The sequence below is a fragment of the Ooceraea biroi genome, chromosome 1, assembly GCF_003672135.1.
Source record: "Ooceraea biroi isolate clonal line C1 chromosome 1, Obir_v5.4, whole genome shotgun sequence".
Classification (NCBI taxonomy): Eukaryota; Metazoa; Arthropoda; class Insecta; order Hymenoptera; family Formicidae; genus Ooceraea; species Ooceraea biroi.
The window spans coordinates 4123849-4149722 of NC_039506.1; the positions used below are offsets into that span (position 1 = coordinate 4123849).

General features: G+C 39.9%; 2 protein-coding genes across 7 annotated transcripts in view; one reads left to right on the forward strand and one right to left on the reverse strand.

Moving 5' to 3' along the window:
- Positions 1 to 6062, forward strand: part of LOC105286860 (serine/threonine-protein kinase tricorner) — a 120470-nt gene extending 114408 nt beyond the window's left edge. For all 6 annotated transcript variants that reach the window (XM_026973729.1, XM_011352116.3, XM_011352114.2 and 3 more), the window contains one exon: positions 82 to 6062. In XM_026973729.1, the coding sequence (XP_026829530.1) occupies positions 82 to 197 (116 nt within the window). In that variant the 3' untranslated portion in view covers positions 198 to 6062. The remainder of the gene's footprint in view (positions 1 to 81) is intronic.
- Positions 6063 to 17956: 11894 nt separating this feature from the next.
- Positions 17957 to 25874, reverse strand: part of LOC105286863 (COUP transcription factor 2) — a 118169-nt gene continuing 110251 nt past the window's right edge. The window contains exon 4 of the mRNA XM_011352119.3: positions 17957 to 22779. Within this exon, the coding sequence (XP_011350421.3) occupies positions 22490 to 22779 (290 nt within the window). The 3' untranslated portion in view covers positions 17957 to 22489. The remainder of the gene's footprint in view (positions 22780 to 25874) is intronic.

Consider the following 25874-nt stretch of genomic DNA (forward strand, 5'->3'; position numbering starts at 1 on the left):
TTCTTCTGCCACGATGTCATTGTTGCGGCTGATATTTTCCAGAAGAAGGCACGCTGTGAATCGTTGCGTATTTTGTTACAGCGTCCGCGCCGATGCCACAGGACGGCGAGGTAATATACAAGGACTGGGTATTCATCAATTACACCTTTAAGCGCTTCGAAGGTCTGACGCAACGGGGCACACCGACCAAAAAATAGCAACCCCTCATCTCCAGCTCGGTCACCAGCGCCGCCGGCAATCAGCAGCCTACCGACGTGATCGAAATTCCGGCCTTGGTACATCATCCACATCCGCCGCCGTCGACGATAACGGCGTCGCGCACGGCGGACGGCTGACCTGTCTCGCTCGTGGGCGAATCATTTCTAATCGGACACGAGTCGTTCTTATTTGTATATACGTGACGTGAACGTGGAGTGGTGGTCGTGAATGAATGCGGCGTTGTCGCACGAGTATCTCGGCGACGTCGCAAGCGGCGACGAGCTCGGTCAGTCAAACGGACGGACAGGCAGGTGGACACGGAGAAGTGTAGTGATAAAGATGCACAATACAGAATCGCACGGCCCGATGCGGCGCGTGTCGATGGCGGCGCAGCGCGTGACAAGGCGACGGCGAATCAAGTCTTTCGTTCGTGCGACTCGCGGTGATCCTCGTGTCCCCGAATAATGCCAAGGAGCATTATTCCCTCACCTTTGTCGTGCCGCGGAGGAGGCCTTTTTGTGCGAAGCGTAGCATAATGAGCTCTCTGTGGTAATGGTATTAAACGGAAGCGATCGAAGGGAGTCTCGGTCCCGTGGTCGTCGTTCAACTCGCGCACTTTCTTATTTGTCTATCGCAGCACGCGTCGAAACGGGATTTAATCGGGGGAGATATATTTTTCCACATTGCGTGTTGCCCGGCCGAACTCTCGAATCAAGCTCTCTCTCTCTCTTTCTTTCATCGTGTTCGAACGTTATATTTATGATTAACTCTGTGATATACGAAGTTGTTGAAAATTTCTGCTGATCTTTGCGTAGTTTTGTCTGTTAGTAGATGGCGTAAACTTGATCGGTGTTGTGTATATGTGAGAGATTGATTGTATTTCGAAGATTTGTCTGAAAAATTTAGAGGTTGTTGTGATGAACATTGTGATCGAGTTATATAATAGTACGTACTCTTTTTCTCGCGCTACTTTTGAGAGTTCCGGCCTGCACGCGTTGAAGGACCCACGGAAAATACGACGCACGCCAAGTTTTTCATCTAAAATCCTGATGTTTTACATATTTTATCATATATAACGTTACGTAATGGTATGTTCGTCGGTACCGGGCCTCTCTTCTCCTATCTCTCTTTTTCTTGTAAGGCAATAATAAACATTTAGCTGTGTCTGAGTACACGGTAAAAGAACACTAGGCTTTAAAAGATATCGTAAAAAAGAAAAACGAGGCGTAAGAAGGGAGAAAGGAAGAATACATTTGTGTAAGATTTAGGGCTCCTTCGTTGCCTTATTAAGGTTCCTAACAGATAGCCCAACAAACCCGTACGTTTACGCGAAAAAGATGAGCCAGACAAGTCACTTCTCCGATGGATACGGCAGTGTGTGTTCGCGACGATGCGTAGAAAATCGTGTACCACACAGATCTGTACGTTTTAACACTCTGTGGAACCGGACACCTTTCCTTTCGGTCGCACTGTAAACAATCTTACGATTTTACGATTTCGTAGTTTTGCTGACAACCAGGGCACCTTGGTAATAAAATAAGCGTAATAACGATAAAGACTAGGTAACATTTTAAGGGGTAACATTACACACACATACATAAACGCAAAGAGGTACCTATACATAAAAGAAGATGCACGCGCGCGTGAGTACGCGCGCGCCCGAAACGTAATAATTGCGTTGTGGATAATATAGTACATGTATAAAAAGGAAACTCTCGACGCTCCTTCCTCGTAACGTTCCGGCGTGTCTCTACTTAATGATCGCGCAATCACGTCGTGTTGTACATTCGACGAAGAGATTAGTTTCGTACGAATATTCCGCCTGCGTATTGTATCTGAATCGCCGTTCACAGAGTAACGTCTCCAAATAGTCTAACGAAGCAGAGATCGCCTAGGTATTACCAGTTAAGCCAGAGTTTAGACGACAAGACAAAACGAAAGAAATAAGAAAATTATCCGCGAAGAAAGCTCTAGTGGGGGAGGGGAAAAAAGAAGAAAGGTAAGAACTATTTTCTGCATTATACTAGGAATTATAAATCGACGACGAGTATGACGCGAGCGGGGAAAGTTACGGAGTTTTGCGGAATACCATTTATAGTCTCACCTTGTCGCGCTGTTTGAGTACAGATGCTCTCACGTCCATGCTACTAAGTAAAGGAAAAAAAAAGAAACGAAATGATCGCAATTTATTTATTTAAAGAGAAAGTCTAAATAAATGATACAACAATAGCCACGAGATGCCTTCGACGCAACAAGTTTCGGTGCCCTGGAACAGTGCATATATATATATGTATATATGTAAAAAAGTATATATATATACATATATACATAGACACCTTTTAGTAAACGGAGAGGAGTGTAATACGCGCTAAATTTAGGTGTTAAATTAGATGTGCTGAAATTCGAAGTCAGATGGGTGTAGATTTTTTTCTCTTTTTTTTCTCGAAGAAGACGAGAGAATGACGGGCGTTTATTATAATGTAGCGGGTGGTGACGAGATGTATGCACGCACGCACCGAGCTACCACGCATTTGATGTGAACGTATCTCTGAGGGGACACGCGAGAGAGAGAAATCTCCAGGTAGATTTAACGGTACTGATTGTCGGTGTACACTGTAAATATTAACGAGGCAACTAAATGTTATCAAGCGCAAGGCAGTTTGAGCTCCGGTGTCTAATTGGTTACCGCTATACTGCCATCCCCGACTTTATATCATTATTGTATATCGCGCATGAAATCGTATTACGGGTGTGTTAAGCGTACGGTATGTCGTCCAATCTCACGTTCTTTTTTTTTGCTCGTTTTTACACTAGTGTTCTCATCATTGTACGAATACTGATTAGTTGTTAATTTTTACGGTTAATTTAACTGAACGAAAAAACCGCGATAGATCTCTCCTAGCTAATTCTTATGAATTTAGTTGTTAAGTCACTCTCTTTCCCTGGCGAAGAGTCTTGTCTTTCTTTTCGTTTTTTTCCTTTTCTTCTTCCTTTTATTTTTTTTCTATTCTTTTTCTTTCCTTTTTCTTTCCTTTTCTCTTTCGTCGGGTAACAATCGCGTTCCCAGACCTGATTTACGGTGATTGTACATCCGGAGCTTTCGCTTCCAACATCCGCGTCTTTTCTATCTCTTTCGCGTCTCATAGCTGTCGTCTTTTCAAGTCCGATCATATAATGCCTTTCTGTCGCGATACGTAGTATCCTCGATCATGTAATATCATGTATACACGATTAATCACACGCGCACGTACGGTCGCATATCGATCACACATGGCAAGGCGGAACAACCATTTCTTTGTATTTTAATATCGCGGAGTCGTTCTTCCGAATATTTAACCAGCGCACTTTAATCCTGGATGAGTAACGTGTACAAATATTGAAAACCCTGGCTGAAATCTTGTTATGATTTTCCAACAGTTGTAGGATTATCTTACAAATATTTCTGTTATTAAGTGACGCAAAATGTTTTTATCGAAAAGATTAATTCTTTTCTAAATGAATAATCAATGTTAAACATCGACGAATATAGAAGAAACAACGTTTGCGCGTAGAATAAAAATAATACGAAGCCATTTGTGTTCAAATATTAATTAAAATTGAATTAAAGTTTTATTATTTTATCGTAAAGTGTTGTTTTATCATTTTTCTAGCAATATTTGGAGAATTATTTAAGTTTTGGTTGGCTTAAACTTTTAGAAAATATTTTCGGAAGAAATATGCTACATTTAACGAATACTTTGGAATGAATTAATTAAAAACAAATTTATGATAATAAAAGAGTTGCAAAAACAGCAAAACCAACAATGTATTTTAAATTAAGTATACCTCATTTCACGGGCAGTCCAAGTAGACAAACAGTAAAAAGCAATAGGCGCTATTCGTTATCGTTCTGCTTAAATTACGTCTCTCGAGCGATAATTCGGTTACTTTACGCGTAGAGTGTGCGTGGCGTCCAACACTGCAAAACCCCGTAGAAGATTAGATCCGATGACACGAAAGCCGCTCCTCGGATGAGCTGTTTATCGTGGAGTCTGTTGCATCCTGCGTATTACTCATCCAGGGTCAGAAGAGAGATAGTATCGTTCGCGATGACGATCCCTCGATCGCCTTGTGCGCGAAAGAACGATTTGCGCAAAGTGCTCTTCTGAACAGACATTTTGTAATACTTATCATTTTACGACGCAAGACCTAAGACTACAGGCTGAGACGTAACGAGGCTGCAGAATGAGATGCCTTTTGATGCATTGAAAAGATGCATAATATCTTCTGATACGAAGGAGCCTTTTCCTAAAGAAGAAAATTCGAAGAAATACATAACTCGTATCGAGTTTTTCACTTTGATACCAGATATTAAGCAGTTGTTATACCATTGAGATGTAACTATAGCATTTAGAAATCTATCAATCACACACTGATGAAATTTCAAACAGTTTTGCTATAAATATAATGTACAAATCGATGTCTCGTGCAATCCCCAAGAAATGAAGATATTCGTTAGACAATTTTGCGATGTTCCTCCAAGCATCAGTCCTTTGTCTGGAATTCTCTTCTTCCGCTTGTTGTTGGTCCTTTACATCTTGTTCTCACCTCTTGTTCTACGTCTCAGCCTAGCTTCATTAACGCGCAAACCATTGGATCGCGTACAAAGCACGTAGATCATCCCGATGTGGCATTACCGAATCGGATCGGCATTAATCGAAGTAATGCCGACTTGTATCGTCAACGCAGTGGAAGCAGACACGTGCGTACGACTGACGTGAAGCAAACGAATTTCTGTCGGGGATACGATCGAGTGTGTTGTCTGTCACTGTAACCGCAACTAATGTTCCGTAGCAACGCGGCTTAAACCACTTCGTTCTCACCGTTCGTTCGTTTTTGTACAGTGATTTAGCTGAATTTTATAAACCGGACTTAGGATAGCGTTATTAGGTAGAAATTCTTCGCGGTTAATCCCGTTCAAGCGTAGCGATAGCAAACTCTTAGGCACGGCCAGTCTCGCGCGTCGTTAGTCTGCGGTGACTAGAAAACATCGTCATGGTACAAGCGAGTGCAATGATGCTGCGACGCTTATTTTGCTCCTAAACGGGCGGTTTTAATGGAAACGATAAAAAAAAGAAAACGCGTGTGCGTCGAATTTGGTTGTCAGGGTTGAAAATGTTTTGGGGAGGCCACGTATATGCGTATTGGAGAACAATTTAATTTATAAAATAATTATTTAATTTATGAGAAATTTTTAAACGCTGCTTATTCTTGTAATGTAAGAGGCGAGTAACGATCAAGGCTGTTAGACGTTCTTTAATAAAAGCGAGAAAAATATGTGCGTAGATTAATAGTATCAATTAATTAATTACTTAATAGTTATGTTTTAATTTGGAGAATTGCTTTAACTTATTACGCTGCGGATTATTCTTAAGATACCGAATATGCTATTATCTTTTCTATAGAGAAAGCTTTTAGGACCCTCTTTCCCAGTTTTGCGACATAACGGAGACGCATTATTGCATTCGATTGTGCGGGGACATATTTCATCGAGTAAATTTATAATACAGCACAGCGTCCGGCCGTTCCGTTGCATGTGGCTTGCCGTGTAAGATTCGCGCTTATTTAAGAACGACTACACGCAAATCCTCGCGGTTGTTCTCGAAGACGGAAGGGGCAGACCAGAATGAACCACGCAAGCGGATGCACGACGGGCAAGGTATATCAAGCGCGGATATTTTATAGTAGGCTTGTGATCCAATCGAGGAATTATTGTCGAACGATCCGAGATGAAAAAAGAAACGATGTATAAAGAGAAATATTGCTTTCCACACGCAGAATATACTATTGTAATTATGTCGTTAATAAATTGTTTTTTATTTTAACTGTCTCGCATATATTTCTACACGTTCCTTCCGTTATACTAGACTGTAATTCCTAAATTGAAATTCCATTGGCGGAAATCTGAGACAACTTAAATTTAGTTTGGTAGTTGTGTTCAATGACTGAAAAACTATGAATTGCATATAGTGCATATTAGAAAAAATAGCTTCGTAACTTTAGTATTGAAAATATATCTTCTGATTTAAAAAATTTGAAACAAAATGTTATTTAACTTGATATTGCGTAACAATTTGATTAGAATATAAATTTCTATAAAATAACATCAAATTTAAAAGTTTCTGTAACTTTTTAATGTTAACTGATAATTATACATAAATTGATAAATTGATTTTATTTTGGAAAATGTTTGTGTGCATTTTAATGTAGCTTCAGAGATATGATACAATCAGTTTTTAAATTATAAAAGATGAAGAATAGTTTCAAAATAATTATTAATTTAATTGGATTAAGTTTAAAATATCAAATTTTAATATTTTTTTTAAACATTTTTGCCGTGCATGTAGCATGTACCTTATTCAGTGATGGCAAGTGTATCTCCGTTCGCTACTGACCTCTGCGATTCCATCATGGCTTTCAATTCACTCTGTTTTACCGAGACGATGGCGTTAGTAGTTCAGATTTGAGTAACTTGTAAACTATTTATTAATCATTAACATTTTTATGTGTGCGACTCTTGTTATAACATGCATCTCTCTCATGAATCTTGTTATTATCAGATATAATAAAATTTCTTTCAATTCTTTATTTTACAATATCTATATGTTTGACTTACTAATCACCATATTGGTAGCTCTTAACAGTCCTTTTTCTTATTATCTAAATTAATACGAGAGTAAAGAATTTTAAATAGAATTATAAATATAATTACATAATTATATAAAAACTATTTTTACTATATAAAATATTAATGTTCAGAGATTTTATTATATCTAATGTTTTTATTGTTTCAAAATATGATTGTCTCGGTAAATCATCAATCAATTATCTAATCAATCAGTTACCTATATTAAATATAATAAGTTTCGCAAAGCAAAGGAAACGGTCAAAGGATGATCTACAAATTTCACATTTGATTTACCGCACTACTATCGCACGGGACAACAGTGAAGCCGTTCGAGGCGACGAAAAGAACTTCGCCATTGCTTCGTGAAGAAACCCTATAGGTCTTGGGGTAGGCGGCTAGCGACACGTACAAATCGTACGATTATGCGAGTCGTGACACCGCGCACGCCGGCGGTTGACTCCGAGAAAATGCGATTGGATTGATCCCGGTGATATATCGCCATCCATTTCCGCGCGCACGTTTCCTTTCCCTCTCGCGAACCACCGAGCGAGTTTTCTACCACTGCAGGAAATTTACATCTACGCGTCTGCAGTTATATCTATCTCATATGGGCTCGAACGCGCTCGTAAATTATGCGTGATGAATGTAACAAGTTTATAGTAATGTGTACATCATCAGTACATCGGTATAAATTGCATCCAACTGAATTAACTTTCCGTCCTAACTTTCCATTCCCGGAAAAAATACCCAAGAATTAAAGAAAAAGATCGCCATTCGGATGGACATTAGTTTGTCTCTGTCTCTTTACAAGATTATTTAAAAAAAATTATTATGTTACTTTAATAATAAAAAGCTATGTGTCCCATTTTTTTCCATTACATCAATACAAATTGTGATCAATTATAAATTAACTTTCCGTCCATTCCCGGAGAGAATAACCGAGATTTAAAAAGGAGATCGCCATTCGGATGGACATTTAATTTATCTTTGCAGTTTCACAAAAAGATTATTTAAGCAAAAGTTATGCTACTTTAATAAAAAATCATATGTTCCACTTTATTAGCCAAGACAACCAGGCACGACCAACTGCCGAAGCACATATGAGTATTCGATACCGGTCTCGTCAATATCCCCGTAATATCGACTGATACAAAACCGATCTGATGGGCGTAGTTGATGCTAAATGCAGCGTTAAGTAGCAAGAAGACCGGAAAGCAGCTCTTATCGGGCAACAGCGGGCCGAGTGACGACGTAACAATCCCGGAAACCTGGATTTCGACGAGCGAAATCCGCGATCTGCGACTCGCGGCCAAGACCTTCAGCTTCCATCGGACTTGGTGCACCGGAAGTGAAGATCTTCGGCGTTCTCGTTTTCCTTCTTTGGAAAAATTCTTTGGCAAATCGCGTGCAAACTCGATTACACCTCTCTTGCCTCCCCGCCTCTCTCTCTCTCTCTTTGAAAATTGTGAAATCCAATGGGGTACGCCCGCTGGCAACGAGCGGCGCGAGAAATAATTAGTTTTGCAACTATGACGCACGCGTGTGTGCCCGCGCGGTTCACGCACACGTGCACGTACGCGCAACACGCATGCACGCGCGCACGCATCTGCGAGACGCATGGCAGGAGAGTGGTTATCACGAGGCTGTGATTGGTATTGCCCTATGACCTCGGCCGAGGCACGGCTCCGCCTCTCACTTACGCACCGACACGCACGCATTAAAAGCGGGCCTCCTTTGCGTACGTAAGCAAGCGAGCGAGCGAACAAGCCAACAGCCGCGAGCGTGCTGTTCGTCGCATCGTGCCAGCATCATGATGGCGTCCGCGTTTTCCGCGAGCGAAGATACCAATTGAACGCCCGATGGGAGGGAAGGACGAGTCAACTCTTTCGCTACTTTGTAGCGCCATGCTGCACGCCGTGGCGTGCGATCGTCGAAATGACAGAGAAACTCCCGTTCAGCGGTTGAACGGAACAAGTAATTGGCAAAGTCAAATTGCAAAATCGGCCCCGCGAGACTGTAGGAAGAAACGTGTGAAATAACACATCTTGCAGGATCAAGCATTTTAAGGTGATAAAACCGTTAAGTGATTTTCTGTCCCTCTCCTTTGCGCACTTCCAGTTACCTATTTGGAACATGTATAAAATCGCATTCGTTGCGAATCGCTTGTTGCTTTCATCATCGTTATCGCGAGTAACATTCTTCGATAATTAAAGACTCCGAGCGCCGACGTGCTTTACAATGTGAGCGTCGCAGCGAGTACGACTGGAATTATTAGCGTTCCAGCACTTATTGGTGTTGGTTCTCTTCCATCGACCTCGTTAATTAAGCCGGGCTAAAAGTCTCGGTGGACTCCAAACGAGCTATGACAATCGCTCGATTTGGCATTCTGATTCTCGCATGATTCACCGTACGCTTATAGCTGCTGGAAGCTTAATTGGGAACTCGAGAGATGAAAATTATGCTCTTTGTGCATTCGTCAAGCTCCAGCGACTCTTATATTAGCTGTTTTTATGTTCAATAACATAAAGGTTTAAATATCGATCACCAAGATTTATGATTTGTAAAATGCAATTTAGAAGCTCGACAATATTAAACTTTGAAATAAAAATTTTAGAGCTACGTGTAGCAAAATCTAAAATTCTAAAAATGTAATATAATAAATAATTTAAGAAATAAATATTTGAAAAAGTTTGAGGAAAAATCCAGAATTTAGTGTGAAGATTTACAAATATAAGAATTCCGTAAACTCAGCATCAGATCAAAGAATTGACAAGAATTCGACATTTTGTGTCAAGGACAGCAGATTCCCCATTACAAACTGATGTACAATATGACATGTGTAATACGATATACGTAGCTTAACGCAACGTGATAGAACATTTATCATTATTTAACATCCAAAGTGTTCCGTCAGGAAGCGACGCGGAATTTCGTGAAAAATGACTCCGGCGAACGCGAGAGATTTGGATACGGCTCGCTCGTAGTTAAAGGGTTAATCGAGGTCGGCGCGGTCGATTCCTACTTGCGCAATTTATTTCTCAGGCATTACGCAACGGCATCCTCCAGCATCTTCCGCGCTGCCGATGTTCACTCACGTTCGACGGAGAATCGAAACACCCGCTACGCCCTCCATCATACGTCCTCGGACGGGGATTATCGTTCCCGACATTGCGGATATTAACTTACTGCACCGACTGTAATTTGCAATCATTCCGTTACCGCGATGATTATTTCGCGAAGCCGCGAGAAGCTTTAAATTCGCGTCATTACGCCAGCGAGCGATACTTTGATTTGCGCTATTTTCAATTCTATCGCCTCGATTGCCCGCGATTTTCGTTTAATCATTGCAGATTACAAGATCACCCGGTACCATTATCGCGATGCGTTCTATCTGGACCAATAACATCCGGCCTTTGATCAAGACTGAATGGATAATTGAACGGAATAAACATTTGCGTTTGAGTCAATCGGAAATACGTTTACACGTAAAATTACAGTCAATGCTGCGCTATTCATTGAGAATTTTTCTTTACAAAATTAGGGAATTTTTCATTAAACTCGGTTTTAGGGAGGTCAGCGGATGGTGATGATTTCGATCAGCATTTGTGTCAGCTTGAAGAGGATCAACGCGTGGGTGGTAAAACTGGCAATTGAAACATAACAAACGCACATTACTCCATTAGGAAACGGAAGGCAACAACCGCAGTTCCCTGGTAGACTTCCTTTTGGTTCCTTTGATCCCTGCGACGATGTACTTTCGCCGGATATTGCCGTTAAGCCTTTATCATATTATTTACAAAGGTTTCATTTCAATGCAAATATTATTTCTAGCAGATTCAAGAAGATATTGTATCAATGCGATAATTAAAAATTTTTCTCATGTATTTGCAAACTACTCTATATTTCTTTTTCTTGATGCAGAAAACTTATTTTTTGTTATATTAAATTCTCTCTCTCTCTCTCTCTCTCCTTCTTTCTTTCTCTCTGTTAATAAAAGTTAGAATTTTTCAGTATATTTTTTCTAAGAAATTCAGGAGTATATATACATATATCTTTTTAGTTAAAAAAAGTCGTGACGCTTTTGTTTCAATTTCGTTGTAACTCTGTTTTCAATTTTATTCGATAAATGTGACAGATTTTCCACGTCAACTTGATATTCTTGTTTTAGAAATTTTATTTTCTAGTTTTATCAAATCTTAACGCGTTGTACATGAGCAAAGCAGCTTATTTTTCAATGTTTATATTAGAAACGTCATGACGTCAAAAGTCGACTGATTTTCCCATCGCGATTGTATATCCAAGTGAGATAAATGCATCATATAATCGTTGTTTTTAGGATTTGTTATCTCAAGACGATTACAGAAAAAAAGAGAGAGATAGAGAAGCAAAGTACGTAAAAACGGTTGTTTACTTCTCGTTACCAATGATGCAATATTAGGTCACGTTATGTTACGTTAACAATACTCCGTTATAATAATGAACGTATCACATTTACGACCGCGCGTGTTCATATCTGTAAATTCCTAGAATGAATTTATATCCGCCTAGTGATCTTCGTTTTCGCAATACGCGGAAAGCATAGTTGTTGAATCAGTAAGTTACCGGATTCTTAAATTGCCAGAATGATCGACAAACTCATTAATTCATATACAACCGTGGAACCTCAATTCCTGTTAGCTGTAAGTAGATTAGATTCGGGAATTAGATCAATGATGTTTTCTTTTTTACATCTTTTCTTTTAAAAGCGATAAAACCCTCATTATTTGAACATTAATAGAAAACCAAGTAGGAGACTAATTGAATTTTTCAACAATGTTTTTCTGATATTAAATTTTATTATTTTCAGGAAGAGTAATATAGATTTGCAACAGTAATAGTTTGTTTATAGATTTATGTCATTATTTCATGCGTGTGTTTAAAATTACAAGAAATGTTTTTTAACTTACTTTTATCTGCGAGGAGTTACATTATTTATTATGCTAAGCTAAGCCATTCCAGATCTTTATTTAACGCTACTAGTATAATACTCCGAGATGAGACTTCATATCTTCATCTGTAAAAAGCATACATTGTAGGTGCGAAATATTTCTGTCTCAATAGGAAACGTATTCTACGAGAAGATATTCTGTTCAGATAATAGAACGTTGAATAATAAATAAGAGGTTGAATATTCGGTGAATATACAGTGAGTGAAGACTTATATTGCATTTATTTCAATCACACTCATACGTACACACCTTCTTTCATGGCTATACTTCTTTATGCATCCAATATGTTTTAACATTTTTTATTCTGCTCATATATTTTATTATCAATATTATATTATTTCACATGTTACGCTTTTTATTGTGCATATATGACTAGAATGAAGACTAGAAATGTTTTACATATTCCCAGACACACAGTAACACTTGCGTCATCAGCGGTACGTCGTAGTAGTATCGTCGCATACCATCTGACACAGAACATAAATTCCAGATATTGCTCAAGAAATCTTCTCATTATGCCTAAGCTACATAAATTATGCAATTAAACAATCACCACGTCTATACAATATTTCTGTAATTAGCATCAACATCTTATATATACAACGTACAATATACCTCGCACACCGATCATGATTCCGTACTCCAGCTCGGCTCCAACATCACCGAGCGTATTCATTTCCGGCTAAACGAATCCTGAGGACACGGAAAAAGAAACGCGGGGAGCCGAGAGAGAAAGGGGCGCAGCGCGACTTCCGTCGTGGGAAGCGCGCGATAGGGCGGCGTCGGCGCGCTTTCATTCATGGGGAAATTCATTGACTCGCGGCCTCGATTGTCCCGTCGGATTGCACCGGCTGCCACCGCGGCTTCCAGGAAATTCATTATCTCTCACGCGACTCGGCACTCTCTCGCTCTCTCGGTTCTGCGGGAAAACGGCCGAACGGAGGAGCGCGCACCGGGAGCGCCGCCGTTGAAATTATGCCGGCGAGGAGGAGTCCTCCGCGAGATATAATAAGGTCAGACGCCAGGGTTATCGCCGGGTTGACCGTATCTCTCTCTCTTCCTCTTTCCTCGCCCAGAGAAACGATAAAACGGGATATATAGGAACGCGGCCGCTGGAGCCGCTCCAAATCCCCGCAGCATCCTCTCACCCTCCGCTCTCCCTTCCCCTCTGATCTCTTTTGGGTGTTCACCGTTCTCAGCGCTGATCGGAGCTCGTCTTGGATCGGCAGGATTTCCTGCTTCCGACATTCTATCCTCGCAATTGTCTTCTCTCCTCGGATGTAGGCCTACCGTGCAGATTTGGATTATGTGCCCATTTTTTGGATCATGTATCTTTTCAGAATTGAGCTGCATATTAGATTGTGTATCAAAAACTATGATAATCAAATTTTCTTCAAGTTGAACTAACACACACTTCCATAGCTTAAACTTTTTAGCTAGAACATATCTCACGAGGACCAGAAATATGTCATTTTAGTTGTTTGCAGTTGCATCGTCCGCCTTTTTGATTTTAGACAATATAAGTTTCTGTCCATTTAAAGCATTTCATTATTAAAAAAAAAGGAAAAAATCGATCGTAGAGAAAGCGGGCCGTTTCACAACGATGCACGTGCGGAACGTTATCTGACGGGATATATATTTCGCCCCGATTAAAGATGAAGGAACGTAATTTCGAGGAGAGGGCCGCGCGTGGGACGTTATCTCGTTGCGCTTACGCGTTGTGATAACGAGCGCGATGGAAGCGGATTCTGAATGAAGCGTTCTGTTCGACATGACACACCACTTGTCTCTCTTTTTCTCTCTCTGCGCCAGTATTGGGGTATTAAAAATCTACGCGTGCCTAATCGGAGCGGATCCTTTACATTTCCGCAATCAATAGTCATTCTCCGCAAGTGCGAGATTAGCGAGATCGATGGCTCGTAGACATTACGTTTCCTAATTTGATAAGGCAAAACAAGATTTATTATTAGTAGTTTTACTTTCTAGTTCTATTATCCAATGCAGCGGAAAGCACTTTGCCCCTTATTATATGCTATGAGAGATTCAAAATTTTAACAAATCTCACAACAATCATTTTTCCTCATAAATTCAGTGCTTTTTTCCATTATTTGCAATCGTCGAAGATATTTTAATAATTTTCCTAGAGTTTAATTAAAATTACGATCGCGGATATACGTGTCCGAAATATCGTCGACGGCGATTCAACGGTGATGTCCTCGCAAATTCCGCGCGGAAAGGACGCGCGCGTCCTGCCGCCGCAATAATTCACTCGCGGCCGTCGCAGCATCTAGAGAGTTAGGACGATTAATTTCGATCGAGTCGAGATGCCTCATGCATGGAAAGCACCACATGCCTGTCAACGTGCACTCCCAACAGCGCTTTGTTTACGGCCCGAGCGAAGCGTGGCTTTTGGAAGTACGCCAAGCTAACTCTCGAAAAAGATTTAGCCTTATCGCTAACTGTCCTTGCTTCTAGTTTTAGAGGTATTGCTTATGACCATTACCACGTACTGATCTATTGGGAAGAGAGCGCAAAATGAATTTTTTATTAAATAAAATAATGATCATCTTGAAATCAGATATTGTATATTTTAGATAATACTTAGAAAAAACTAATATTAAAATTATGTAAAGTAAATAATAAACTCTTCTAATAATTCGAATTTTCATTAAATTAGAATATTTGTTCAGATATAAATTATATCATGAGATAACAAAATAAGTTTCGCACATTAGCGTTCGGAACGTTTAATTTTCCCAACATGTAGAATCTAGTTTCGTACGTCCATGCTAAGAAACTTCTTCCACGATGACTTCCGACTATCTCCGATTCCGTCTGCTGCCAGCTTGCTAGATTTATCGAAATTCGAGGCATACGGCGCGACATAGGTGGCCGCAAGACTACCGGCACCCCCTGTTAAGGCTACAGAGCTACTGTTTTTGCTTTTCCACGCATGCTCTGACGAGAGCCCAAGAGGTCGTCCGTCCCGTGATTTATTCGGGATTTATGTTAAATGCATCTCCGCAGAGAGTGATTCGTGAGAAGACGCCTCTCTGCGCCACGATAATCCTTTCAGAATCGGCGGAATCGTCCACGGAAGCTCGATTCGGATTGATTTGTCGCCGACTCTCGTTGGACGAGCGCTGTAAATATGTAGTACACCACCTCGTTCGTTATCCATCTCCACGTGTCGCAAATGTGACAGGAATATTCGCTTCCTCGTCGGTGATTTCTGCTTCCGAATTGCCGTCTGACCCATCTTTAAACCTGAAAGCCTAGGCTATCATTAAGTAAACGTAATTTACTACAGTACAAAATTACCTTTTTAAAAAAGGTAAAAAAGTATACTTGGCACGAGACACTGTCATGTCTCTTGATTCTCCATCGCGTTGATATCACCGGAATTAATTACTGAAGATGTTGAAAATATTTGTTACTATTGGATTGGCAAATAAGTTGGTTCGGTTTTTTAAGGTGGAATAAAATACAATTTTTTTGATACACAAAATAAATTTTAATCAATTATATATTGACCATTTTTATTGATGACTTCTTGCCATCTTTCCACCAACTTCATTATGCCGCGTTCGTAAAACATCTGAGGCTTATCGGCGAAAAACCAATCCAGGTGTCTTTTGACGTTCTCTTCATCCTTGAAGATTTTTCCGTTCAAAGAGTTCTGCAACGACCGGAATAAATGATAATCGGAAGGGGCCAGGTCCGGTGAATACGCAGGATGAGGCAAAACATCCCAGCCAAGAATGAGTAATTTGTTCCGAGTTGTCAATGATGTGTGAGGTCTGGCGTTATTGTGGTGGAAGACAACACCTTTTCGATTTATCAATTCTGGACGGTTTTTGCGGAGTGCTTGGTCCAATTTTGTTAACTGCGAGCAGTATGTGGTTGAATCAATCGTTTTGCTTGACGGTAACAGCTCGTAGTAAATGACACCTTCGAAGTCCCACCATACGGAGAGCATGATCTTCTTCGGATGCAATCCTGCCTTCGAGGTTGTTTATGGTGGCTCGCTGCTGTGTCCCCATGATCTTTTCCGCGTTACATTCTCATAGACGACCCATTTTTCATCTCCTGTCACTAACCGCTTCAAAAATGGATCGTTTTCTTGACGTTTCCGCAGCAAATCGCAGATGGATATGCGAGTGGCCAAGTTGGCCTCGGTTAATTCATGCGGCACCCACACATCGAGCCGAGAAACGTATTCCAGTTGGCGCAAATTGTTTTCTACGCTTGTATGAGATATATTAAGTGCTGTAGCAATCTCTCGCACCGATTGGGATGGATTTTTATCGATGATAGCTTTGACATTACTTGAATCAATCTCGATCGGGCGACCGGAGCGAGGCGCATCATTGACGTCAAAATCTCCAGAACGGAATTTGGCGAACCACTTTTGACATACGCGTTCTGTTAAGGCATCATCCCCATAAACACGGCATATCTTTTTATGAGCCTTTACAGCTCGTTTGCTCTTCTTGAAATAATAGAGCAAAATATGACGATAATGCACGTTATTTACTTCCATTTTTACAGCTACGCAGCACACACAATATTGATGTTAGTCAAACCAAAATTTACAGAAAGGTTATGTGAAACATGTACTTTCAAATGCACTCTGAAGTTGCGCGATAGTGTCGAGAAAAACAAGAGTGAATTGGAAAGAAGTTGCACCGAAGCAAAAACCGAACGAACTTATTTGCCAACCTAATACAATATTTCTCTCTTTAGAAATTGTAGATTATAGTTCACACCATGGTCTATAAATTTAGGAGCCACAATAGCGCTGAGTATAAATTTTATTTGTAAAACCAGATTTCTAAAAGTAACGATCGACTGTACAATGTTACATTTCCGATAAAGAATTTGGCGGTCACGTTTGGCGGCGAGTATCTCACATACTTCACGTGCACTTTAACGTGACGACGTCTGAGGAGTCGTGCGAGGATACTATCCTGAAATAGGAGCCGTTCCCTTCCGCTTTCATCGGCGCGGATCGCATCAAGAGGACGTCCGTGTCCGCTGAGATGGCGAGAATCTCGCGAGCGTGAAGGAAGGCGCGCCTCGGATGCGCTCTTGATTTCTTTTCCGAATACCACGCCGGCACGCATTCGCGTCTCCCCCTTTCGTTCCTGAGAGAGATGCTCGCGTGTGCAGCATCGGGGGGCACTTACCATGCCCGAGGTGCATTCCGGCACGAGCGTATTTCAATATAAACAATTGGCGAGCGAATTTTCCCTGGGTCCGTGCGCGCGCGAGTGATTTCTGGCCGACGTGACGGCGATGCTTCTGTCTGCGATCGCGACCCTGCGACCTCTCGAAGGCACTCGGCGATCCGTTTCTCTTTCTCTGTCTTTTTCTTCTTACTCGTTGCCGCTTTTTCGACTGCTCCTTTCGCAGCCTTTTAGCTCTCCTCTTTCTTCTTTTTCTTTGATATTTTAGTTTGGCATTTGGATTTTTACTGTACTCGATAAGAATCACTTTGCGACGTGTCACAAATTGATTTTAGGAACGTACGGTAACTTTGAAAGGATTTATTAAATTATTAGACGAGATAAATCTTAACGCAAAGTTTTTTTATAGATTTCGAAGATAAAATTAATTTTTTTTTCTCCGGTGAGTGAATTAGTCTTATAGATGCTAGTTTTATTTACATTTAAATATGCATGTCTTGTACTTTGAATAAAAATAATTCTTATGATACAATTGTGATTATAATTTATAATTGTTGATATCAAGTTACGTAATGACATAACTTAAATAATACCGCTATATAAATAATATCGAAATTACAAAAGAGATATGTTTCAAGAAATAAGTTATAAAAACTTTTTACAAAAAAGAATTGAAAATTACGAAATAAATTATGAAAGTATTTTTACAAAGATAATTATAAATATTGAAATAAATTGAGAATGTACCGAAAAACACGATGTCCATCAAGTACATGTCAATTACAATAAACTGCATTTAGCATTAATTGATGTATCCGACAATTTGACTAGCATGTGTGAGAAAAGTTGCAAACCAGAAATCTGCGATTTGATGAGCGTCGCGCGTAAGGGTAAAATAATTGGTACTCCAGTTATACTTTGTAACGTGATATTTTCTTATTATAACATCTGCAAAAAGACCAGTCGCGTTACATCTACAACTCGTACATACCGCTGTTATGCGTCTCGACACTGGTTATATCATCATCAATAATGCTTTTATTACTCGTCGTAGCGATGTCCTACGCGACGCTACGTACAATATATATATATTCATTTATATATATTTATTTATATATTTATATATTTCTTTGTAATTCATTTATATATATGTTCATATATTTTCATATTTATATATTTATATGCATTCTCATATATATATTTATATTCTTTATTTATATTTATATATATTAATTATGTACACGTTTTATACAAAAATGTTCACGACTTTATACATAACTATGTATAAGAACGTCACTCGCGCCTCTGACGTATACATACACGCGTTCGTTATCGGTATAATACAATTTTTGAGTGTTTCGTGAGCAACCGCATTTTCATCGGTAAGCGCCTCGAGAGGGATCCATATCCCGTATCTAGCGTAGGAAAACGCGACAAAGAATTGAAAACACATTGACGTAAAGTCCTTGCATCATCTTATATCTGTGACTTACATTAACAAATTTAACGCTTCAATGAACAATTTTTAAAAATAATTATATTTAAATGACATACAAACAATTTATGTTTTTCTCTGTGCAATACAAAGCTCTTTTATAAATTATATATCTTACAGAAACACGGGATATATAAAAATATATATATAAAATATACACAGAAACAAAATGATTAAATAAAGATCATTTATAACATCGTTGCGTTGAAAGATTAATTTATTTAACTGAAATCAACTCTTCAGTATTATATTATAGCAACAGTTATTGCTTTCTGAGAGTCTCTTAAGTGCAACTAATTGTAAGAAAGACGAACATGGAGGGTACAGGAAATGATATCGGTCGACACTTTTAGCATTTAAGTACTCGATGTATGATAGTAATCATCTTTGTCTCGATCCGAACGAACGTATTCCCTTATCTCCCATAATACGCCGCTTATTTGTAAAATAATTTTCAAAATATATTACCTAAATTCATTTAATCAAGATATAAATTTTCTCGGAATTATAAATGAACAGATACATAATTAAATACGCATAGCATCATCAAGCGTGAGTTCTGTTTTTTGTTCTGTTTTTCACAGTTTAAAGTTGTAGATATTACGCGTTAATTTCGATATACAGAATGCATTTATCGTCGCAATTTGATTACGGTATCGTTAATGGATCCCATTCGAGGATAGCTACAATCGCAGAATTTCCTTTAAGGAACGATCGCTGCTTACAAATATTAGAAATATCCCATATACCCCTAGAAAATTGTTTTACTAAGTAACTAACTCGACATTGCCACATTTACTATAACATAGTATTCAAATAGTCTCCTCTTAATATCATTAGACAACCCTATACAACGCGCTGAGTCTGTTTTGTGTGTATACAATATATATTACAATATTTATAAGATACAAAAAGCACCGTTTCGAAAAATCGGATTTCAATTTTGACATACATATATCACATTATTTTTCGATCTCGTTCTCTCTCTCTCTCTCGTTCTCTCTCTCTCTCTCTCACTCTCTCTCTCTTTCTGTTTCGCGCTCGCTTTCTCTTGTTAATTTTTCCATACACATAAAACACATATTAATACATGCATACACACATGCATGCATTATCTCGCTGCGCCGTCCTCATTTTTTGCATATTCAAAAAAAACTCGCATACTCTATTACTCTTTATGTCTCTTACGTCGGCTCATCGAAAAGATCCAGCGACGAGCAGCATATCTTCATGTTTCAATAAAAAATATACCTCAATATCTCTTGTATTGTTGCATGACTTTAACCCATTACTTCCTAAACCTAAATTCTTTCCAGATTAAGTCAATATACGGAATTGCTTTCTTGTTTTCTACTTACTGTTAGCCTTGCTAAACCGGAATGAGAAATTCTATAAAATATTTTTAGATAAAGTTTAAAACAGAAATTAATTAATATATTGTCCATGTTTTATTAACTTTACTGCGGACTGTGAATTTTTTAAACAATATTGAGTTTATCAAAATTCGCAAAAGCCTCAAGAGACAAATCTACGTTTTTAAAAATTGTATTAATTGTGAGAACAGCTAATAACATATACAATTTAATTTAATAGAATAAATATCTATGACTGATAAAAAATAAAGAATTATATCTACTAATCTCAATAATACGCATCTCCAAAATTGTTTCACTTAAAATTCTTTTGAGTAGCATTTTCGAATTGCTCGATTCGCTATTCACGACCACTACAATTCTATTGTGTTTCCATTGTATATTTTCAAACGTTTGTTAATAAATTATACGCACCGGAACGTAACGAATCAAATTGCTGTTCTTTCCTAAAATTCAAGCAAGTCATCTGTAGTTGAAGCTTTCAGCCGCTAACAATCGCAAGTTAACAGTCGTTTGATGATTTTGCAAGAATTAAAAACAAAACTGGTAGCATAATTTGCCCGCGATCGAAAGTTCGCCCGGATTAACATCTTAACGCAGCATGATCTCGACTTACCTTTACACAGCATTATTTCGTCTGCAGGTCGCAGGAATTTTCGCCACGAGTATAGACAAGAATTTCGAATTCTGAATCATTTCTAAATCTGAATCTCGAATCCTGAATTCTGAGTCGATCGCTTCTGCGGAATTAATTGTGACGCGATGATGTAACGCACAATGGCACTGGCATACAAGAGAGACGTCGTATCGCACTCACGGATTATCACGACGCGTACGCACTTAAGTAAACCAAAGTAAAAATATCATATTTACAAGATATATAATATTGGCTGTGCGATATCGCGCGCGCGGTATTGTCATCCAAGTTGAATGTCGCGAGTAGAGCTTCCTCGTCGCTTTTCTTCCTCAAAGCCTTGAAGATGATCCTCATTTCATCAGGTGAAATTATCGCCGCTTTATATCGATGAGGGGGTAAAGGTGGTCGCTCGGTGATTCGTGTTAAACGCTATTATTCACGCTGCTATAAGTATTGTCGCACAAACGTAAAAAGAGATTAATAGATTGCGATGAGATAGTACTTAAAAAGTAAAAGACGCCAATTCATTATCAATAATTCGCGTTTCTTCCATTTATCCGCAAGAAAAATTCGCACAAATTTAAATAAAAATTTATTGCGTAACGAATGTTAAAATCTCATTTGGAGTTTTAGGGAGACTCATCAAGTAATAAATAAAGAATTAGAATTTACATTTACATTTGTCATCAAGATGAAATCACAACTTGCCAGCAATGATTCTCGAAAGTTACGAAAGAGTTGGACGAAGTGACGTAGATCCGCGACCTGCGCGCAGGAATGAGCACGTTCGACCGAAAGGGATGTTTCCGAAAGAATGTTCCACGGGCTACGGACTTGGAGAACGCGGGCCTCGTAGAGCCGGCGTCAAGACGAATGACTAAGGCCCATGGCATGACTCGACTAATAGTGAGTACTCAACGCGAAGATTGATTCGAGATAGCGATGGGAGATCTACTAGCCCTCTCCCCCATCGTTGATTATAAATGCTAATTTATGACTTTTTCACGCTACGCTCGCTCTTCACTTCTCTCCCCCCTTTCATCTTTTTCACCCTCTCTCTCTTTCTCTCTTTCATTCATTCTTTGTCCCGCGATGCAACAAAACGCTTATCTACCTATCTATTTCCCCCTATTTCTTTCACCCTTTCTTTTGATCAGCTCTCTTTCACTCTTTCATTCATACATGCATACGCATACACAAGAAACAACCTGACAAGCTTACCACACATAACCCCTCTCTCTCTCTCTCTTTTTCTTTTGCTTGACCACTTTAGCAAGTACCGAGTTTTCACGCCCAGTGGATGTTTCTGAACGCTGTCGGGCCACTCGGCGCCTCCACGATTCTCTGAACGAGCAACACCTTTATTACATTTTTTCTCCTTACTCTCTTCGTCACCTCTCCCTGTTGGCCTGATGAGACTCCACTTCTATGATGAGCAAAACGACATTTTTTCATCGCTCGTTCATCTTTCGCTTCACATCATGTATATATTTTACCACCCTCGATCGAACTTTGTTAATGATCCCCCGAGTTTCTCTCTTGATTTCCCACTTTTAACCTTTTTACTCATTAGCTTTCTCGTGTCCGTTGACAAATCCTCTTCTTCTCGATGTCCAATCCTGTCCTTCGGCGTACGAATGTTGACTGATTCCTCGTGAGTATAACGAAGATCAACGAATGATGAAGAACGACGAGTCGTTAGTTGTTACGCAATTGGAGCAAATGCGTAAAGCCAGGATGACAACAATGTCGTCGTCGAGAATGCACCTCGTGCTTCGAGTTGCGCTCGTCCTCTGCGACGTGTCGAGCGTCGGGATGCGCGGCACCGATCCTCGATTCTCCACATCTATGCGAATCGGACCCGCGAGTCGTCGGTGGGCGCCGCGACGCCGCCGCTCGTGCTGAAGTATTATGCGGAAGCTAGCTGCCGCCAGACAGAGTGTCACATATTTATCGGGGTATTTATCGCATGGTAGGGCCAGCTGAAGCTGTTTCCGCTCAGCAGCATGTCCCTGATAAGCGTCTCAATTGGCGTCTTGCCCACCAGCCGTACGAAGAAGAGCTGTTCGATCACCTGCGAGGAGACCGTCCGCAACGACGGCAATCGCAGGAGCAGCTTGCCGAACCTCGTCGGCTGATTCGGATATTGGGTCCGACAGTACTCCTCCAGGGCACATTGCGACTTTTCCTGGAGCGACTCGATGTGCGCCACGTCCGACAGACCGCAAGCGTCTGTAACAGAAAATGCAGAAAGAAACGTTTAGCTGCTTATTCAAGCTGGGAAAAATATTTAGACATTTTAGCGGCATAGAGACATTCGAAAAAATTATTATATCAAAATGCGAAAATAGTTGAAGCTTTTTTAATGGAAAAGTTAGTTAATAAAATTATCCAAAATTCTTTTCTGATTCTGATCGTTGAAAAATAGTCGATTCTTGAAACCCTCCTTTTGCGTTTAGGAGTTATAAGCTCAGAGGAAACTTCAACATGCCGAACCTTCTCTTCGTTGGGTGAAGCGTGTCTCTTAAAAGGCACGGAAGGCGATAACTATTGCCGCTTAATCAACGCGCAAGGAAGAAGCACCTACGCTTTATTATCAAGCTAATTATCGTTGTTGCCCATTAACCGAGGCATAATTAGCGAGGCAGAGAGTTCCTCTCTAGCGATCTCGAATAGAGAGACCGTCGCGAACGTAGAAGGGTAGGAAAAAGAAAGGGAAAAAGAATAGATTAAGCGCGGCCTACCGCCGACGATGATGAGTAGTCGAACGGGCAGAATCGAGCTTGCGGAAGTGTTCTTGCGACGGTAATCGTGGGGTAGTGATTTAACTCGCTGCATTGAAATCGCCTGCACGATCGCGTGTACTGAGGCTACTTAATTATGTAAAATTATGCGCATTCGGTTTTTCCAGCGTTGATTAGCATTAATATCTCAGCTATTTTTAAGTACATCTCTAATTAATAATAAACAATAATATATATAATATGCATATATATATATATATATATATATATAAAATCTGAATTAATAATTAATAATATCGACAAACAATATCTTTCAAAATTTTTCTTATATGTATCTTACATCATCGAAATTTAAGTTTTTTGAAACGATAAATGATTAGGATCACTGTTAAACTATTAAACCATACAGATTTCTAAGAATCATTGTTGCCAGATTTGGATGGTGCTACAGGTGACTCGTTATTTTAACGCAAGGGTTAAAGCTCTCGTGAGGGTGCAGCCAAAGTTGCCTCCGGGCAGATGAAACTGAGATCCACGTTGGAATGCACGTGCTAACCGGAGATGCCACCAGTGCAAATGTCGGACTAATCACGTGGACCATCTGCTCACTTCGGCGTCACCCGTGAAATCGCGCCATTGTTTTGCGGAAAACACAGCCTTTTGTTCGCGTAGGGGAGAGAAATGGTGCGTGTGGTTTGCCCAAGTATATCGGGTGTACCTCGAGAAAAGCGGTATCACCTCCGCCTCAGATCTAGCAGTTCTAATTGCAATAAACTCGATCAGTTGAATAAAAAATTGAAATAGAGATTTTATATTTTTAATATGGGAGCAAATGCATCGAATTTTATTGGAAGAAAGGTTTCTTTTTTGCGATGTTCCGGCATTCCTCTGCGTCTTTACGTTATTTCGTTCACAGTCGTTTGCACTTCGAGATGCTCATTATCTCGCACGATACTCGTCACGCACGCATCAGTTTCATTATCGCGTTTTTCCGTGAAACGGTAGTCGCGTGTCGTAATTGACTACGACGAATTGCTTTACCGGGAGACGCGCGTGTGCGTGAAGAATCGAGATAGCCGTCCGCGCACATAAATCGACATCGGGGATGATATTGGTCGATGATCAAAAAGCGGACGTGCGGTATCGAGGGGTTCTTTTTGCGAACTCCCGAACGGAGGACCACGGGTCTGTCATTTCTCGTTACACGCGCCGAATTCTCGCTCTCGACACGCGGCGCGTACATATAAACGCGTTGCAGATGCCAGATTCCTTTGTATAGGGTTTGGTAGGGCTCACGTGTGTATAATGGGCCATTACGCGTACATAAGGGAAATAATGCGACTCGCATTTGCATTTCCGACGTCTGCGCGGCGACGATGCGGAAATCACGCGCGGGAACGAACGAAATTACCCGCGACCGAAACCGCGAAGTTCATTAATAATTGGGGTAGAATAAGGGCGCAACGACACAGACACACCAATAAATAATCACTACATCTATGCACATCTCTCTGCGTGTATTTAGCAAAAGATGATATTTGTAAAAAAACCAAGAAATTCATATTTATAATTAATAACTGCATATAATTTATAATAAGTCTCAAAATTTATAATAAATTACATTGCATCAGTTGTTTTATTACCATATTTTTATACTAATTACTATGTGATTATAGCTCATTTATTATTTATCTCTTACTATATAAGATAATTATATTATAAAATATTTATATAAAAGAATAAAATTAAATCTGTTCGGTAAGCGTGCTCATCTTGTGTTAGCGCATGTTAACGCACGTTACATTTAAGTGCACTCATTTACTTCGCTATTTATACTTGCGACACACTCATTTACGTATTATTGCTCCGGGCAATCTGTATCTCACGAGATCTCGACAGATCTTTTATTATAGAGTCTGTGTTTCTCGGGAAACGCAATCCACGTCGCACCGACATTACGATATCACGTGATACACGTAATATATAGGCATGAACTGTCCGAGTTTTTCTTTCTGTTCGAGTGAAAATTAATTTCGCGCGGACGTCATTATCATTCACGATGCGAGCGACAGGTTGTTTTCCCCGTTGTCGTGATATTACTTAATCGAGGACACTCGCATATCGACGATCCACGTTTAATTGTTAACGCACCTTGTGAAAGACGACGGACTAGCAGAGGAAGCTGCGGGCGACTGGTAAACCACATAATTATAATCTTCGCGAGAGGGGTGCTCCACATAAAAGCTCGTAAAAGGATCCTCAGGCCTTTTTTCTTTTTGTGAACGTTCGAGCAGAGGAGCGAGAATCCAGAGTGATATTCCGAGCGCATTACCGCCGGGCAACTATCGTAATACAAGCCTGAGTTGCATCGGCATATCAACTCCGGTTAACTTCGGTTGACCTTCCTTACGCGCAATCCAATGTTCACCCCATCCCCAGAGTTATCCATCGTATATACAGTCGAAGATAATAATTAGATCTGTATATTGCCGCGCAATGTAAGTTTCTGATAAGCGCTAGATGAAAAATTGAAGTATGTAACAAGAAAATTATCAGATTAATTATCAAACTGTATCAGAGTAT